This window comes from Microtus oregoni, unplaced genomic scaffold (assembly GCF_018167655.1).
Source record: "Microtus oregoni isolate MIOR12 unplaced genomic scaffold, Mior012 000017F_ref0000208, whole genome shotgun sequence".
Taxonomy (NCBI): Eukaryota; Metazoa; Chordata; class Mammalia; order Rodentia; family Cricetidae; genus Microtus; species Microtus oregoni.
In genome coordinates, this window is record NW_024543076.1 from 20,099,785 (window position 1) to 20,113,747 (window position 13,963).

Consider the following 13,963-nt stretch of genomic DNA (forward strand, 5'->3'; position numbering starts at 1 on the left):
ACAATTTGCGAAGTTGGGATCATAACTGCTTCTGAAAGCCACTGACTGGCTTAAGTGAGGGCACTTGAGGGGAATCACACTTACAGATATATCTTCACACATGTGTATTATACATATGAACAGATGACCTGTGTTTCACTGCATTTCTCACGTTTTCATTTTGCTTGTAATTCCAGCCTCTGCTGCCCAGTTCTTTGTCAGCTGAGGATGCTGCCATGCTGCTTCAGCAGGTGATGAGACCCTTCAGCAAGCAAGCCTCAGCGCTCGTCTTCAGCGACACAGTTGTGGTCAGTGAGAAGTTCATAAGTGACTGCACAGAGCTGTTCAGCCAGCGGATGCACCAGAAGGCGGAAAAGGTAGCCCAGCTTTCTCCACCTGCTAACCTTAGCAGCATCCTTTCCATTCAGGGCCAGCTGACCTTTGGGGAAATGCTGTGGCAGTCTGACCAGAAAGGAGTATCATCTTGCACAACTTTTCCATGTCCTCTACGATTCATTATTCCTTTTCTTCATCTTCATTAGAACCTGTTAAAAGTTAGCAAATTTTACAAATGAAAATCGTATCAATAAAATCATATAGATTTTGAATTTAAGTCACCAAAGTATTTTATTCACTGTTAAATCTTAAAATTAATAAAAAGTTACTCATATTTAAGTTAAGCTTATTTTGTGATCAGAGTGACATCAAAGAAAGAAAATCAGTGAGCATATTTTTAGTACAAAGCCTGTACAACACCACAGACAATCTCTAAATTTGACAAATCCTCATTGATTTTACCTGGTTAGAAGAGACAGGATGACTCACTGAGAAAAGAAATTTTATTACTATTGAAGTTTATTCATTTTCAAGAATGAGGGTGCAGTGCTGTAAGTCTTTCGGCTCAAAGTCAGCTCTGAATTCTGTAGTAAGAGCCTATCTTAACCAATCTAAACCTGATCATTTATGAAAAATATATTTGTTTGAACCTGTGTTTGGGTACCCTCAGAAGTCAGCAAAGGGTATTGAGTCCCCTGAAGTTTAAGTTACAGGTATCCATGAGCTGCCATGGTGGTGCTGCAACCAAAGCTGGATCCTCTGCAGGGGTAGCTGGTGCTCATTACCACTGCCATCTCTACAGTTCCTGAACAGTTTTCTTTTTTAAATTTTTAGTATTTTATTTCTGTCTAAAAGTATTTTGAAGCACAATTCTTGCCAGGCCTGTCTTCACAGATATTCAGTTCCTGTTTATAGTTAAAAACACCATCCATGTATAAAACCTATTGTCAGATAAATCAAGCCCTCTGTCTTAATATACTTTTGCCAGATTCATGCATACCTAGTAAATGTGTAAATCACTTGTGGTTAACTATATTCTTTTGAACCTTCGTAGTGTGACAGTTGCCAATAGTTTTCTGCAGATGTCCTGTTAAGCAGACAAGAATAGAAATAAGTAACATCGGTAAACTTTAGGGTTATTGATTTATTCTGTACTTGGACATATTACTTATCTTCAAAGGAAAAATGATACTCTGGTAAGAATATATGTAAATACAGGGCTGGAAGTGTGTGTGTGTACGCGCGCATGCATGCGAGTGTGTGTCTCCATTTCTGTCAGCTATCACTTATTAAAAAATTGTTCATCATCTTTCTTTGAACTCTGTTTAATCAAAAAAAAATGGCTTTAGAGAGAGATTATCTTATTACTGGAATCCTTATTATCCCAAGCATCTTCCTTAAGAAGCCAAAAAGAAAATCATAGTATTTTTACTATGAAAACTTTCTTTTGTCACAGAGATTAAAGAACTATTTCTCATTTTTTTTTTAAAAAAAAAAACAAACTGATTTCTTAAGCATGCCAAATCCAATGACAGCTGGCAAAGATTGCATCTCTCGCTCTACAGTCAGATGCTCTGTGGTTGCCTTGCTGCTTTCGTTAGCCAGGCAGAGAAGAGCAGCAAATGAGACCAAGCTACAAGGAGTCATCCGCAGAGCAGCAGTTATGAGTGTTATCATCTGTAGCAATGAAACCTAACAATGATAATTAGGATGTATGAGTAAACAAGCAACTTCTCTGCTGTTTGAAATGTTGTATATATAAATATATATTGCCTACCAAAAAGCATGTTTTATTTCAGGAAATGAAAAATAACCCTGTGCATTTAATCACTGAAGAAGATCTGAAGCAAGTTTCCATTTTAGAAAGTGTTAATACAAATAAAAAGGATAAAAAAGATGAGCGCAGGAAGAAAGCAACAGGTAATAAATCAATACTACGTGAGACTCAAAGATGAGTCGTCTGTAAGTACATGTCAATAGTACAAAGGGGTTTCATTAGTGCAGTTTCAGACTTGCATATCAGATAGCCCCCTTGTGGAAAAAAATAAGAAAAGAACAACACTCAATACCTTCCTAAATCACAGGCATGGCGTGCTAGCAGAGACAACATGGTGCTGGCACAGGTACAGAAACACAGGTTTGTGGCTGGAATTGGAATCAACCCAAGGAACTTCAGCTATTGAGTTCCCGACAAAGGGGCTGAAAACTTACATTGGAAAAATGATGCCCCTTTAGCAAGTGTTGCTGGGAAAGTTGCGTTTTTATTTTTCTGCATGAACTTTGTACTAAGGCCATTTGAAAGACTTTATATTTCATTGATTCTTTTTCATTTATTTTAACTGCTAATATGAACCAAATCTTGCTACTAAATTAAAATTTAAGGTTTTTTTAAATTTTTAATTGTATGTGTATAGATGTTTTGCCTGCATGTATGTTTATGCACCACATGTGTGCCTGGTGCCGGAGGAGGCCAGAAGAGGCCATCAGGACCCTCAGGAACTGGAGTTACAGACAGTTGGGAAGCTGCCATGTGGATCCTGGGAACGGAACATGAATTCTCTGTAAGAGCAGACAGTGCTCTTAACTAGTGAACCAGCTCTCTCTTTAGCTCCTAGTAAATTAAATTTTAATGTTGAAAATAGAAATGACGCAGTGTATTCGGACTCTGTCTGTATTCGTGAAAAGATACAAAGCCTTTTTTGTGGCTCCCATCCTCCTGTCTTCCCGTCTGTATTCTCTTATTTGCCGAGTTCATCTTCACTTCAGGCCTCAGCAATAACTATGCTGCTTAACTTTATTGCTTCTTTCAGACTTAAAGTAACTAGACTCGCCTTTCATTAGAGTGGAGTTCCCAGTTTCAAGTCCTTGGGTGCCTTTCTACCTCTCACAATAGTGGCCACACTTGTATTATTTCCCTACTTTCTGACCCTCACAATAGTGGCCACATTTGTATTATTTCCCTACTTTATACCTCTCACAATAGTGGCCACACTTGTATTATTTCCCTACTTTCTGACCCTCACAATAGTGGCCACATTTGTATTATTTCCCTACTTTATACCTCTCACAATAGTGGCCACACTTGTATTATTTCCCTACTTTCTGACCCTCACAATAGTGGCCACATTTGTATTATTTCCCTACTTTATACCTCTCACAATAGTGGCCACACTTGTATTATTTCCCTACTTTCTGACCCTCACAATAGTGGCCACACTTGTATTATTTCCCTACTTTCTGACCCTCACAATAGTGGCCACACTTGTATTATTTCCCTACTTTCTGACCCTCACAATAGTGGCCACACTTGTATTATTTCCCTACTTTCTACCTCTCACAATAGTGGCCACACTTGTATTATTTCACTAGTTTGGAGTGACTCTCCTCCTCAGCTGATTTTGCCATTATAGTGAGTTATATTGTTTTGAAACCATTCCCATAGTCATATCCCTAGTCCCTAAAACACCACTTGGCTTGGCTTCAGGTTTCCTAAGCCATCAAATCTCCCTGTTAAACATTAAATTTGCATTTACACTCAGTGGTAAGTGTTCTAGGGAGCACTTTCATTTAGTTGAAAAGCACATGCACTTTCCCTGCTCTTACTAGTAGAAACAAATCATTAATACTCTGCCATACAACCGCAGTCATGAGAACAAGAAAAGGTGAAGGGTGGCTGGAGAGATGGCTCAATGGTTAAGAACACTGGCTGCTCGTGCAGAGGATCCCGAGTCAAGTCGCAGCACCGACATGGTGGCTGACAGTTACAGAGGCCCAGGCCCTCTCAGGCCTCCATGGGCACTGCATGGACGTGGTACACAAACACATGTGGAAAAAACACTCATACTCATAAAATAATTTTTCAAAAAAGACGAGAAAGGAAAGGTCAAGGAATGGATTTGGCTGCAAGGTTATCATCAAGCTACAGAAAAGAGGCAGCATGGACTAGATTACAGTCCAAACAACCTCAGGAGTTCCTTAAGTTCAAGAGATTTCTATTTTTAGTGATAGAACTTATTGATGCTATTATCCTTATCACCTTAGTATGAAAACTGGCCTCTAAAGGAACTAAAATTTTCCTTTAGCTTGCTTTTCATTTTTCTGACATTTGTTTATACAGCAACATATTGTCATCATTTTCTAAAACTTGTTAATTAAATAATACTAACTAATGTGTTTCTCCTAGAGGGCTCTGGAAGTGTGAGAGGAGGAGGAGGGGGCAACGCCAGAGAATACAAAATTAAAAAAATCAAGAAGAAAGGAAGAAAAGATGATGATAGTGATGATGAGTCTCAGTCATCTCATGCTGGTGTGTAGCTTTTATTTCACTATTTATTTGTGTGTGTATGTTTTTAACATTTTTCTTAAGATGCATATAATTAGGTATGTGTGTTCAAATAAGAAGTATTTGTTTTGCATTTTCAGTGATTACAAATTTCACAGCTTAATAATATGAAGTATAAACTTTTCTCTTAGTTTGCATACCAAAAATCACTAAACAGAGAATATCTTCTATGGTCTTTAACAGTCAGGTCACTCCTTTTAAGGCTTGTCAATGCATAGTCATTCTTCATGCAAAAACAGCACAGTTGATAGTTAAGTGTATTGCCACTCAGCTTTCAGTGATAAACTCATGTGACAATTTATAAAAGTGGTCAGTTAGAAGATAAAAGAATTGAAAAGTAGTAACACTGGAAACAAAATTCCTTTCAAGCCATGCGCAGGAGCACACAGTTATAATCCCAGCACTTAAAGAGGCAAAGGCAGAGTCAGACGTGGTGGTACACACCTTTAATCCCACCCAGCACTCAGAAGGGAGAGGCAGGTGGAGCTATCCAACCCCGTCTACAAAGGGAGAGAAGTGAGTTCCAGGAGAGCTAAGGCTGTTACACAGAGAAACCCTGTATTGAAAAACCACCAAAAAGAAAAAAAAAGGAAGGAAGGAAGGAAGGAAGGAAGAGAGGTAGATGCAGAAGAACGAGGAATTGAAGAACCAGCCTTGAGTTTTACTCATATTTTGCTCTTCTAAATACAATTATATTTTCCCATTTTAAACAAAGGATCATGGAATATAGCCTCCTCATCCCCAGCAACAATTTTAAAAAGTAATAAGTAAACCTCCAATGAAGATAATATGCTACTATATGCAACATCATAATTGCTTAGGCTTCCCTTTAAAGTACCTAAGAAATGATGAAATAACTAACACTGTTATTGTACAGAAATACTGTTAATTAAAGCAGTATCCAATAGAAATAGCTTACTCTGTCTACTCTGACTCAAACAGCATCAATATGGCTTTGTCTGTGTTATTTTTCATTTTGTGTGCTTATTAATGAATTCCCAAGACACAGTGGGAACAATAATAAAGAGGAATTTTTAAAGTTATTCTCTAATACCTGTGATCATAGAGAAATGAAGCATGTGGCATTCTTTTGTGTATAGATTATGAGGCACTATAAGAGTAGTAAAACCATTCTACCTTAAAAGTAATTTCAGTGCTTTGAAACAGGGTTATGTCTGAAATGGAGGGTGAAATTAGGTTCTCAACTAAAACACAGAATCAAGTCAGTATGAAAAATTACTGGAAGAAATGTAATTTAACCACCTATAAAAGGCTTATGGGAAACAAACAGGAAAAGACTATTTAGTATGAACATTAGGGTTACAGAACATATCTTAGAAGGGTCTAGAACTTGGGTATCTACCTTGAAGCTATGAATTCATCTGTTCAGATCCTCATTAAGACAGAAAATTGTTTTTTGAGTCATTTTCTTTTATTGCTAAGGTTTCACTTGTTGAATCAATATCTGATTTACCTGGAAATAATCACTTGTATTAAAGGTATAGCTCTTATTATTTATAATGAAAATGTTGTTTACTTTCTTTGCTACCAATATTTTTTCAAGTAAGTGGTTAGCCATGATTCTATTTTCACAGTTATCAACATTTCCATACACTAGCTGCATACTAATCTTTATTTTTATTATTCACCAGTATAGAATTGTGTTTTTGTTTGTATCTTCCCAAAAAGGTAAATGTTAACATAGTCTTATCACTTTCTGAAGTTCTCATGTAAATTCCAAGGCTGACTTGGCTTCAATAAGTACTGAGTTTTGTGAAGAAGAAAACTTTGTTCCGTGTCGACTGTTGACAGAAGAGAAATCACTCTTTTCTGAAAGATCATCTCTTAATTGTCCTGATGCCTTGATACCTGATTATTTGCATTTCCTACATTAGCTGACAGGAGAGAGACCCCTAGGCCTGTGACATCTTACAGAGAACAGCCATTTTTAAAGGAAGTTAAAAAGAACGAAATTCTACCAAACAGACTTTCAAAATTTAATTTTATTAGATAGTTATGTTTGAAAGTAGCAGTTTTGTTGACATAAAATGTGTTGCTGTCTGGTGAGGTGTGTAATTCTGCCTGGCTTTTGCTCTTGACCATGTGTTTCATTTTCTCATTGCTGATACACACACAGGAAAGAAGAAGCCAGACATCATGTTCATGTTCCAGGATGAAATTGAAGATTGCTTAAAGAAACATGTGCAAGATGCCCCTGAGGAGTTTATTTCCGAACTTGCAGAATACCTAATAAAGCAAGTATAAATTATATCTCTTACTGGTAGTCTTACCATTTTTGACAGAATGTAATTTTCACTAATATCTCTAAAACCATATTTTAGCACCCCCACCCAAGACAGGGTTTCTGGTTATACTGGAATTCACTCTATAGACCAAGCTGGCCTCTAACTTACAGAAATTTTTCTGCCTCTGCCTCCAGAGTGCTGGGATTAAAGGTGTGCAGCACCATCAACACCTTGCTAGTTCCCCTCCCCCTCAAATCTTTGGAATTCCAAGTTTATTTTTTTTCAGATGCAGTTAAGATTTGGTAAATGCTTTGGACAGTATGGACAGTAGAAGCTGAGAACCCTTGAAGTGTTCATTGAAGTTGCAGTCTTAGGTGTTGATTGGAACTAATCACTAACTGGTTCCTTACGTAGCATAAAAAATAGCATCTAAAAGGAGAAAGGAATCATTTTCTATTTTGATTTGACAGAGAATAAACAGTATTTACTTTTAGTCTCTGGAAGAAGGAAAATGGACCTCAAAAAGAATATGTCCAGAAATGTCCACCTTGTAAATGAAACAAGCTAGCTTTACATGCAGAAATGAAAGAAATCTTACATAACGTAACCACTGTTACCCAGCCCTGGTCCTCCCTCAGGTTAAGCCCAGCACATAGTCTCATAGAGATTATCGAAGACTTCAGGAAATCTAACTTTTTTATTTTGGAATAGAACTTTTGTAGTGAGATAGTGAGGTTTTTTTAAATAGATGTAAATTTTATGCATAAATAATATTGCAAAACCATAGTCTGTAAAAATAGAAAATAGATGGCTGACAGTTGTGCACCGTTTTTTGAAGTAATCTGTGATAGAGCATGTAGGTGTGTCTTAATCCATCATCTTAAATAGTAGTTTGGACCCTGAGAGTTTCTCTGCTGTGCTTCCCGACAATGAAGAACAAACTTAACTTCTGCTAGTTCACAAATTAATGTTAAAGGTCTGTTTCAGTTTATAGAGTTTTACTATCATTCTTGTCATCTTTCCTGCAATTACTTTGAATACTTCAAAATTATGAAAAAATTTAAAAATTCATTTAAGTTATTATTCCTGGCCCTGTAAAGCAAATTTTTTACTGAACCTTGCTTCAGATTAATTTTATTTGCTAGAAATATGGGAGATTTTTAATGTGTTATTATAAACAAAATTTCTTAAATACATAAGTATGATACATTTTAATTGAGTATATTTATCTTGTCACAGACCTCTTAATAAAATGTATCTTGAAGTGGTACGGTCAGTATTCATGTCGTCAACTTCTGCTTCTGGAACTGGCAGAAAACGTACAATCAAGGACTTACAAGAAGAGGTCTCAAACCTGTACAACAATATTAGATTATTTGAAAAGGGGATGAAGTATTTTACAGGTATACTTAACAGTGTCTTTTTTAATGGATTCTTGAAATTCTGAAAGGAAGTTAGTCTTCATAAAGTGTTCTTCTTTTTCAGATGACACCCAGACTGCTCTTACCAAGCACTTGCTGAAGACAGTGTGTACCGATATCACTAACCTCATGTTCAACTTCCTAGCCTCAGATTTAATGATGGCGGTAGAAGACCCTGCAGCCATTACAAGTGATGTATGTTAGTGATTTGCTTGCTGCATGATTTAATTTCAGTCTGAACACGTTTTTACTTTTTCCCATTTGAAATAGTTCAAAGGGAAAATAAAAGTGTTTATATGACAAAATTACTAAAGAATTTAAGTATAGTACAATGCTTATATCATTCTATAAGGATTGATAATATGGCCAAAGTACATATAGTAAAGAGGTTTAATTACTTTATAACAAATAAAACCTTTTCTAATTGTTTCTATCAGTCTTCCCCTTTTTCTTGTTGATTTATAACTCCCTTAATAGTTAGTCAAAGTTCCTTTAGTTCACAGTCTTTTTCTTTTGATGGGAATATACCTCTTAAATACTGAGACAAGCTCCAGTTCATTTGTTTATAAAGTTAGGATCTTAAAGTCGAGTCCAACCCCATCACTCCTGCACTTGCCGTGTGAGGTAGAGCTGTGCTCAGTTACCTACAGGTAAAAGGGTTTGCTCTATTCCTTAGTGATGATAACCATTCCTCTACCTTGTTCTCTTTCTTCTTTTCCTTCTGGTTGGAGATTCAGGGAAAATGAGTGAGAAGGTCATCATGTGTCTCCCTGCATTTATAACTGGCTTTGAAAGTGCTAAAGCCACATGCATCAAATGCTGTGACCTCCATTACTATGGTTTATTGCCACAGATGTGGCATGATTTTTCTTGGTGTGTTTTAATCTTAGGTGACTCGCTTACATAATTAAGGCCCCTCCCACCCCTGACAGAAGTGCAGTTATTTACCTCCACTGCTACTCGGAGGATACTGGACATCCTCTCTTTCATTTTGAACAACAGTGCCCAACGCTCTGACTTGTGTCATGTCTCCTGTCTCTTTACCTACTTCCACCGTAAAAATGCAGCACATGCAGTCTATTTCTGTGGCCTTGTACAGACTGATATGAGATTGAGTTGCCTGTCTTCCCAGACACAGCATACCCGCCAGCCTTTCCATGAAGCTTTTCAGCGGCCCTTCCTGAAGTGTTGTAGAAGAATGTTCCATCTAGTCCACAGGACCACAAAATTCAGTGTCTCCATTTGTGAAAGATGAAGACAGCTTCCTTAAGCACACAAGCCGTCTAGCCACAGAAAAGATCCACTGCCCTTCCTACAGGCCTCCCTTTCTGTGTGGCACCGCTCAGGTGGCGCTGAGAGGAAAAACTACAGGCTCTACCCAGAGTCTCTGTTGTCACATGGCCGTCACTTTGTCGTCATCTAATCTCACTGGGGGCTGTAAAGATGAGGGCTGCATAGAAGGTTTTTGGCTAATGTTTGGCTATCTCTGTGGTTCTGTAATATTTTAACATTTTTAACTCCTGCTTTGAGACCTAACAGAACACAAGATATATTGCATTTAGTAGAGTATTATAGCACTAAATATGTGGTAGAATTTTTATTTGCCTGTTTGATCTTAATATCCAGCATATATCAAAAACATAACCAAGATAATTTTTCCCTTACAGATAAGGAAAAAAATTTTAAGTAAATTGACAGAAGAAACCAAAGTAGCTCTCACCAAACTCCACAACTCTCTAAATGACAAAGTAAGTCAGTGCTACCGGTGACTGCGGTGAGAACTCGTGTATAGCGTGCCCTGTGTCCATTCCAATCAACCCTTCTAGCCTGAGTCTAAAACCAGTGTTCCGTGTGCCCGTCCCTTGGGGGAGCTGAAGGGCAGAGAAAGATGGGAGCACTTCACCGTTCAATCCTAAATCACGATTTCAGTTTACCAAATGCCCTGGTGAAAACTTTTGTATGGGGTGTGAAATTGCAAACCAGTGTTAAATGTCTTTAAAAGTAAATTATGTAATTTAATGTCTTCAGAGCATAGAAGATTTCCTTTCTTGTCTGGATTCTGCAACAGAAGCTTGTGACATTATGGTGAAAAAGGGAGACAAAAAAAGGGAAAGGTAATGCTGACTCTGTTGTTGCTGCTCCTCAGCATGAGCTGCTTCCTAGCTGATGTATGGGTGGGACTGAGCATTTCACTGAGAGTCTACTCACCACCCTAATCCCACGGAAGATTAGTCCTGGACATTGTATTTGACTTGAAGCCTTCCTTACCCCAAACCTTACTTAAGTCATTATAACTTGTTTGATCCCAGCAACCTCAGAAAGTATACTTCGAGTCCCTTGCTATATAGCTTTCTCTGTAACTTCTTAGCATGTTTATCTACCTGTTCCATCTAAAGTTAAAGTAGTATGTGTACATATTGCCCATATTTTAAAAATTCCTTCAAATGCTGAGGAACCAGGTCACTAAACCAGAGAAGGTGAACTGCTGAATGCTGAAAGGAGAATGTGTAAACAGTGAGTCCGCGTTAATTATGTATTTCTGTGATTTGGGTTTGTAGGCAAATACTATTCCAGCATCGGCAGGCGTTGGCTGAACAGCTGAAGGTCACAGAAGACCCTGCTCTTGTTCTGCACCTCACATCAGTCCTGTTATTTCAGTTCTCCACCCACAGCATGCTCCACGCACCTGGAAGATGTGTCCCACAGATCATTGCTTTTCTTCACAACAAAATCCCAGAGGTACTACATTTTAATGCATTGGACATTTTTCAAGCTTCTAAACTTGGAGAATTTTGGATGTGAATCTTTGCCAACACCCAGCCACAGACAGAGAGGGAGAGAGAGTGAGATAAATCCTTAACATCTGTCTGCACCCAGAAATGGGGACAGTAAATTGGGGGTTGATTTTTTTTTCTTTTTTAATTAAGTGTAGTTTAAGGGTCTTTTAGCACTCTGTAAGATCTATGGTGATAAGTCCTCTAATTTTAGACTTAAGTTTTCAGAAAAGATACAAGAATGTCTGAACTTGTCTCTCAGTTTCCCTAGTTTTGACTTAGCCTCCAAGAACCCCTTCAAATTTCTTTTCCTTCATTTAAGGAAGCCAACCCATAGCTAAAAGCAATTCAGCTTCCTTGAGTCTTACTAGTTTGTGTTTTTGGTGATAGAGCCTAGCTAAATCAGCTTCCTGTGACGTGGTATGCACAAGATTTACTCTTCCTGATCTGCACCCTGACTGCGTTCTGAGAGCACAGACCTTGCTTGTCGTACTCAGCTTTGCACTAACATGGCCATTGTCTCATGAAGATAAGGCTTTCAGTTTGTACTGTTCAAGCAAATCTCCTTTTTCTGGTCACAGCAAATCGATTCTTCTTCCTTCTAACAGGACCAGCATGCTCTCCTGGTAAAGTACCAAGGCTTGGTTGTACAGCAGTTAGTCAATCAAAATAAGAAGAGTGGGCAGAAAGAGGACCTGTCAGCTGATGAACTGGACAAGGAACAGCATGACGTCACCAATGCTACTCGGAAAGAGCTTCAGGAACTGTCTTTATCCATTAAGGACCTTGTTCTGAAGTCTAGGAAATCATCTGTGACAGAGGAGTAATGCCCTTCATTTGCTTTTGTAGTGAGTCTTTTCCCCAGAGTTGAAGATGAGTGATCACAAATTAGTCAGTCAGCACACCCCACTCTCCCCACTAATCCCCCCACAATTCAAATAAAAGAGTGATATTACATTAGATGCTAATCTTATGGAAATTTTTACAAGTTGAGTTCTCCATGAAACATTTTCTTTTTACATAATCCTATGTATAATTTGTAATGTAATAAAAAGGTTTTCAAAGAGTTTTGAATCTAGAGCAATTATATGCTTTAATTTCTTCTAGATGTTAAAATGAAAAATAAAATAGAATACTTTTCATCTCTAGGGGGAAAAATGTTTTCTATTTAATTTCTAAGTACCACTCTTCTATTTTGGCAGATATTTAAAATATTGTATTTTTTTCATGAAAAATGTTGTATATGAAATAAGAATAAATAGGGAGTTCTACTTTTAAATTTATAGAGAATGCTTTAAAGCTAGAAAATTTCAAATATATTTTATATTACTATGCTCAGGCTCTTGCTTTTGAGAGAAGGCCTCCTGCATAAACCTGTCCAGCGTCTGAGAGGCGGTTTGACAAGCAGGGACGCTGGACAAGCTTGCAGTGCTGTGCTCTCATAAAGCAAACCCAGGGAAGGAGCTGTAGGGCAAACCTGAGGTTCCTTGTGAGAACACAAGGCACATTGTACAGTGGGGTGGCTGAAAGGACAGAGGTGTTCTTTGATTGGCCCAGTTTAGATTTCTAAGTTTTGCTTGTTTGATTTCAGTCGCTGCTTTACTCTGAGTTCTTTGTTGGAACCTGTATATCAGGTTGCTAGGGTGTTCTTTCTAATGAACACAGAATCTGTAAATGTGATTAAACTTAATTTAATCACAGAACTTTTATTCCAAGAATAGAAATTATAAAACATTGCACTTTTGGTTTTTGCTATTATTAGTTAAGGCTTACTAAAATAGTTCCATGGAACAATAATTTAAAGCAAGTAAGTTCTAAGCAGTGTTCTATTACTTGTTAAAAAGTTTAGTTATTTTTAATGTAATAAAATGTTTTAAGAATGCTGTTTTATATAATGCCTCAGGTGACATTGTAATTTTAATATTTTCAAATGTTTAAATACAAAAGAAGACTACCTCTTTTCTGAAATGACAGAGTGTTAATACTGCATGGAAGCAATTAATTACTCATTGGGAGTTTTGTTAAAGTTTTTGATAAAACTTTGTAGAAAACATTAAGGCACTGGAGCGGCAGCTCAGGGAACAGTACCGGCTGCTCTTCCAGAAGACCTGGGTTTGAGTCCCAGCACCACATGGCTGCTTTGTAACTCCAGACCCAGGAAATCCAATGCCTCTGGCCTCTGAGCACCATGCACACGCGGTGCCTAATCCTACATGCAGGCAAAACAACCTTACACATAAAAGAAAAAGAAAATAAGATAAATGATTTCACATGGGTAATTTTCTATTACATATTTTCATATAAGCAAAAGAAGAAAAGTAGTAAATTCTCTGAGACTCCAAAATCATTTTATTTTTTTATTCAGCTTCCAAATTTGTGAATAATCTGAATTTCAAATTTTGTTTAAGAACATTGTTTCAGAAAACACTAAAATAATCCGTGTTTGCACCATACTCTATCTATAAAAATAAATACAAGAGATGATCAGATAAACTCATTTTAATTTAATTTACAAAAATATAGTAGAAAATGTAAAGCTTTGTTAATCTTACTTGCATTTACATTTTTTGTCCCAAAATTTTTTTATTTTCCCTTAGTAAATAAAGTTTATTGTTTTGTAAATAAAATTATATACTGACTGTAAAGACTTAATTTCTGATAAGTCTTAATGAATTAGGTTAAGAATATTATTGAAAATAAAGTTGTCTATTCTTTTAAATTATATTTGCTATTCTGAAAAGTACTTAGCAATTGCAAATCATATGATACTTATATTTTGAATTATTGTTTGTTAACATGATATTTTTATTACACAAAAATAATTTATTACATCCTGTTGTTTTTCATTGTTTGAAAATTTGTCAT

The 13,963-nt window shown here is 36.9% G+C and overlaps 1 protein-coding gene across 2 annotated transcripts in view; it reads left to right on the forward strand.

Moving 5' to 3' along the window:
- Window positions 1–13,963, forward strand: part of Ufl1 (UFM1 specific ligase 1) — a 30,347-nt gene that overhangs the window by 15,612 nt on the left and 772 nt on the right. Inside the window, exons 10-19 of one of the 2 annotated variants that reach the window (XM_041667700.1) lie at window positions 177–356; window positions 2,115–2,235; window positions 4,499–4,621; window positions 6,795–6,912; window positions 8,143–8,306; window positions 8,389–8,519; window positions 9,992–10,072; window positions 10,353–10,438; window positions 10,883–11,063; window positions 11,707–11,921. In XM_041667700.1, the coding sequence (XP_041523634.1) occupies window positions 177–356; window positions 2,115–2,235; window positions 4,499–4,621; window positions 6,795–6,912; window positions 8,143–8,306; window positions 8,389–8,519; window positions 9,992–10,072; window positions 10,353–10,438; window positions 10,883–11,063; window positions 11,707–11,921 (1,400 nt within the window). Of the gene's footprint in view, window positions 1–176; window positions 357–2,114; window positions 2,236–4,498; window positions 4,622–6,794; window positions 6,913–8,142; window positions 8,307–8,388; window positions 8,520–9,991; window positions 10,073–10,352; window positions 10,439–10,882; window positions 11,064–11,706; window positions 12,257–13,963 lie in introns of those variants that run through there. The other variant, XM_041667701.1, reaches the window with a different exon arrangement.